This window comes from Marmota marmota, unplaced genomic scaffold (assembly GCF_001458135.2).
Source record: "Marmota marmota marmota unplaced genomic scaffold, marMar, whole genome shotgun sequence".
In the NCBI taxonomy this organism is placed as follows: Eukaryota; Metazoa; Chordata; class Mammalia; order Rodentia; family Sciuridae; genus Marmota; species Marmota marmota.
In genome coordinates this window covers 52,695,758-52,700,920 of record NW_026000005.1, presented here as the reverse complement: position 1 = coordinate 52,700,920, position 5,163 = coordinate 52,695,758, and the positions used below count along the sequence as shown (strand labels likewise).

The 5,163-nt window shown below is 54.9% G+C and overlaps 1 protein-coding gene across 1 annotated transcript; it reads left to right on the top strand.

The window, feature by feature from the left end:
* The first annotated feature begins 1,018 nt into the window (after positions 1-1,018).
* Positions 1,019-3,890, top strand: LOC107138436 (olfactory receptor 6B2). Its single transcript, XM_015481038.2, has one exon. It carries the CDS (start codon positions 2,685-2,687, stop codon positions 3,888-3,890), a length of 1,206 nt encoding a protein of 401 aa, XP_015336524.2. The 5' UTR covers positions 1,019-2,684.
* The last annotated feature ends 1,273 nt before the right edge of the window (positions 3,891-5,163 follow it).

The window sequence follows — 5,163 nt, the reverse complement described above, 5'->3', positions numbered from 1 at the left end:
CTCCTCTGACCTTAAGGGTCCGCAGAAAGAGAGAGAGAGAAAGGGTCACCTCAGTGTCCAGACGCAGCAGTGGCCCCTCTCCCACCTGCTTTCCACCTTTTATGTTCTGAACAGCGCCTGCTGCTGCCCCGAGCACTGTCCATTCTGCCCTCTTCCCCTGCTACGTCGAGGTCAGGGGCTGAGCTTTCCTCCTGACTCAGCCTGGCTGCCTGCCCGGGATGGCTACACAGCTTGGGCAGGTGGGTAAATGCTGACCCCTGCCCCCTGTGGCATCTGACGGGCCTCATGGGGGGCCTTGCTGCCGTGGCTCTCCCCCGAGGCCTCTGCGTGTAGACCTGGCCCAGGCCTGGCTCCTGCCCTTCCTCTCTGTCCACCAGCACGTGGCCCCCGCTGCACCCAACCCCAGGGCGGAGAAGCCTCACGGACACCCCCTGTCCACTTCTGGGCATGTCCTGGGGAGTGTTGGGGGCTCTTGACGGTGGTGTTGTCATTTTAAATATTTACTCCATTAAGATCACTTTTTGTTTGTAGTACTTTCTCTCTCTGACCCCGACAAGCAAGTCTTCTCTGCAAACCTCCTATTCTTTCTCCTGAGTTGTCTCGTTCCCATCGGCCCTGCTTCTAGATGTCGTGACAATTACTTTATCTTGTTTCAAGAAAAATAAAGTCAGGAGCTTCAATCAGGAGAGAGTCAGGCCTGCGGGGCTGGGATCCAGTCTTCACGACTCTCTGCTTTCCTGCAGGAGGGTCCTGACTGTTGGTCACTGCATGAGACTTTGTGTTCAGAGCCCCTCAAGTCAGGACATGCTGAGGGTTTTCTAGGTTAATGGCCACACCCTCTGGAAATGAGGACCAGCTGTCCACCTCTTTGTGCCTCTCTGTGGTGGGCAGCCCACAGGGGCAGGTCACTTAGCAGTCACAGGAGCCCCCACACAGGGCCCCCATCCTCCTCCCGGCCCCCACATGGGCCCTCCCCTCCTCCCGGCCACTGAGTCCAGGTGTTGGTCAGTGCCGCCCGGGAGCCTTGGTTGAGAATGGTGTTGCTTGTTGAATTCTTGGTCCAGCCCTTGCCTTTTCTTTTTAAAGGATTTGGGAATTTGAAAATATGTAATGAGTCAACCTTTTGAATAAATAATGCATTCACAAGAATGAGGTTCAGAAAGGAGAACAGGTTCACTGTGAGGCACCTCCCTGGCCCTGTGTCCAGCATGGCTCTGTCCCTCCTGGGTGGCCGCTCAGGCTGCTCTGCTGGCTGTGTGTCCTCCCCGACCCTGTGCTGTGGGGACATCTGGAGCCTTCATTGCCATTCTTGGGAACAATCTGAGTCTGAGGATGGGCCTTGTGTGGTCTGCATCTGGAGGGTCCCCAAGGGCCCTATGCTGAAGACTTGGTGGCCAGCTGGTGGTGGAGCCTTTAGGAGCTTGGGCCCAGTGTCTCACAGGGCATATGGGGACCCCAGCCTCTTCCTCTCTGTTTTCCGGCCTCCGTGACAGGAGCGGTGTCCTCTGGCACACTGTGTATGGCAGTGTCCTCTGTACTCGGGGTGCTGGGCCACCACAGGGCCAAAGCAGCAGGGCCAAGTGCACTGAGACGGAAGCCCTGAGCCCAGGGGCCTCCTCCTTTAGGTCGCTTCCCAGGTGTGTTGGCACTGTGTCGGAGCTGGCCAGCCCAGCTCTACAGCTCCATATCTGCATGGCATTCCAGAGCATGGCTGTCACAAAGCCTCCTCAGCCAGGTGGCTTGTCAATTCAAACATTCAGGTTGGTTAAATCCGTCTTTCAGAACGAATTCTCTGCCTACTGAGGTTGTGACCGTCTGTTCTTAGAGCCTGCTAGAGCGTGGGGTTCCCGGCCCTGTATCTACCTCACAATCCCAGTCTCCAGCCAGCACCCAATGGGCTCAGTCCTTCTGTTGTTGGTATTTCATCAGGAGAGTGGCAGCCTTGGCATTAGAAGACCCAGGTTTGTGTCCTGCGACAGCCACCGCTGGGGATGAGTCCCTAAACCTTCCCCGTGGAGCCTCACACTCCCCCTCTAAAGGGAGCCTGGTCCCCCAGGGCTGCAACGAGGCTGGGAGGAGGAGCCAGGGGTCCAGACGCCCAGGTGGTAACAGCTGGGCATCCTCATCCAGAGAGCTGGGCTCGCAGCTCTGCCTGGACGCCTCTTCCCTGCTCTGGAAGCCAGTCTGCCACCCGGCTCCCAGCCTGCCTCTCACCCACACGCTTCCACACAGCCTGTGCAAGGTGCAGGATGGCGCCTCAGCTGTGGACTCTGGAGAAAATCCTGGGCCTTCTCCACTGTCCTGCCCTGGACACCCCTCTATGTCAGCTTTCTCTCTTCCAGAACTTAGATGTGTCCCCTCCTTTGTGATGTCCCCTCTGATGCACAGAGCCAGGGACTTGGCCACCTTCCTGTTTTCCTGAGTACTGCACCCAGGGAGAGTCTGGGGGTGGGGTCCAGCTGCTTAGCACCTGTCCCCCACCTTTCCAGAGGCTCTATTGGCCTCACATCCCTGATAAAATCAACTCTGAACCAGGCAAAAGGTCAGACACCAGCCAACTGGGGTTTGACCAGAGCTGGGCCAGCTCTGCCACCCGGCAGAGCGGGGAGACACCTGACGGTGAGCCCAGAGGGCCTGGCAGTCACAACCATTGCCTGGATCAGAGACCGTGCGAGGAGCTGTGGATGTCCTTACGGCCACAGAGGCCTTGGGTGTGGCACTTGTTGGGCAGGAGTGGACAGGACTTTCCAGGGCCCCGTCTTAGAGTGACCTGGGACCTAAGGCATCTAGTCTTCGATGCTTACCTTGGAGATTGTTTTTCTCCTGCCCTGTTGCCGGCAAGGGCCAGGATCCCGTCCCAGGCCTGGTTCTGTCCCCTTCTGCTGCCCTTCCACCTGCCATGCTTCCTCCTTGCTCTTTTGCAGATGGAGAGGATGAGGGGCGAGAACGCCACCAAGGTCGGCACCTTCATCCTGCTGGGCTTCCCCACAGCCCCTGGGCTACAGTACATGCTCTTCCTCCTCTTCCTGCTCACCTACCTCTTTGTCCTGGTGGAGAACCTGGCCATCATCCTCACCGTCTGGAGCAGCGCCTCCCTCCACAGGCCCATGTACTACTTTCTGGGCATCATGTCAACCTTGGAGATCTGGTATGTGTGCGACATCATCCCCAAGATGCTGGACGGCTTCCTCCTGCAGCGGAAGCACATCTCCTTCGTGGGGTGCATGACTCAGCTCTACTTCTTCAGCTCCCTGGTGTGCACCGAGTGTGTGCTCCTGGCCTCCATGGCCTACGACCGCTACGTGGCCATCTGCCACCCACTGCGCTACCAAGTCATCATGACCACAGGGCTGTGTGTCCAGCTGGTGGCCTTCTCCTTTGCCAGTGGCTTCACCATCTCTGTGATCAAGGTCTGCTTCATCTCCAGCGCCACCTTCTGTGGCTCCAACGTCCTGAACCACTTCTTCTGTGACATCTCGCCCATCCTCAAGCTGGCCTGCACAGACTTCTCCACTGCAGAGCTGGTGGACTTCGTCCTGGCCTTCCTCATCCTGGTGTTCCCACTCCTGGCCACCATCCTCTCCTACGGGCACATCACGCTGGCCGTCCTGCACATCCCCTCGGCCACGGGCCGTTGGAGGGCCTTCTCCACCTGTGCCTCCCACCTCACTGTTGTCACCATCTTCTACACGGCCTTGCTTTTCATGTACGTCCGTCCCCAGGCCATCGACACCCGGAGCTCCAACAAGCTCATCTCTGTTCTGTACACGGTCCTCACACCCATCTTGAACCCCTTGATCTACTGCCTGAGGAACAAGGAGTTTAAGGAGGCCCTGCGGAAGGCCCTGGGCTGGGGTCGGGGTCTACAGCAGGATAGTCATGTTGCCTAGAACCTGATCTGTGATGACAAAGTGATGTTTCATATGGCAACTAATGCTCTTTAAATTATCAATGAAATTTAACAAACTACTCACCTATTCACAATAAAGAGCCTTCATCTTGGTGTGTGTTCAGAACAGGGCCACACTCTTGCAACCAGCTCCCCAAGGGACCGAGAATTAGATGCTTCCTGCCCTGTAGTCATTGTCCCTGCCCCAAGAGAACCACTGCCCTGCTGAGAGCCATAGCTAAGGTGTCATTCCTACTTAGCTATGGCTCTCAGCACTGCCCTGACTTCTAGAGCCAGATGCTAGTTTGGGTGTTTTGAGGTTTTTATGAGTGGGACCACAAAGCATTCACACTTTACATCCAGCTTCTTGGTTCATCATGACGCCTGTGTGAGTCCTTGATGTTCCTGCCCTTAGTGAGAATCCATGCACCACACTGCTGTCTAATCATCACAAGGGTGTCACAAGGCATGCATGCATTTTACTGTTGATGGGCAGTGTTATGGGTACTGCCTATTATGGAGAGTGCTACTGTGAGCATTCTGGTTTATGTCCATGCAGTTTTGCAAACTACACAAACTATCTAGGAGAGACCTAGTCATACAGGCTGTATCTATGATTGCTGCAACGTGAAGTATACATATGGTCAGGTTTAGCAGAAACTGCAAAACTGTTTTCCAAAGTGGTATACCAAAGTGGCGTCTACTAGGGGTGCCGGAGAATTCTAGTAGCTCCATATCCCTGCCAACACTTAGTATTACGTGTATTTTTCAATTTAGCTATTCTTCTGGGGTGGTGATGGTATCTCACTTCGACTTGAACTTGCTTTTCCCCAGTGACAAGTGCCATTGAGCATCTTTGTAGCACCTAGTGGCTTACAGTCCTTTTGGATACAACCTAGGCAGTACCCATAATACTGTCTATGCCTCTTCATGTCTTCTACCTACTTTCACATGGGTTTCTTCCACACACAGGGGTCACATGCTCTGGTTCCAGGCCTCTCGTGGCTGCGTTTATGCAGAAATCCCTCAGGTGGTGGGCTTGCATTTGTGTCATCCAACGGTGCCTCTAATGAAGAGAGGTTCTGTTATTCCATGTCCGGTGTTTGGATCCCCCTTTGCAGTTATTTTCCACTTAGGACACGTTTGCCCTCCCCCTCCGGCATGAAGATATTCTCCTGCTTCATTCTAGAAGGCTTTTTGTCTTGTTTTTCATGTTTGAATATGATTTTCCTTTATGGGCTGAGATGACCCACTCGTTGCTCTGTGGAGTGACA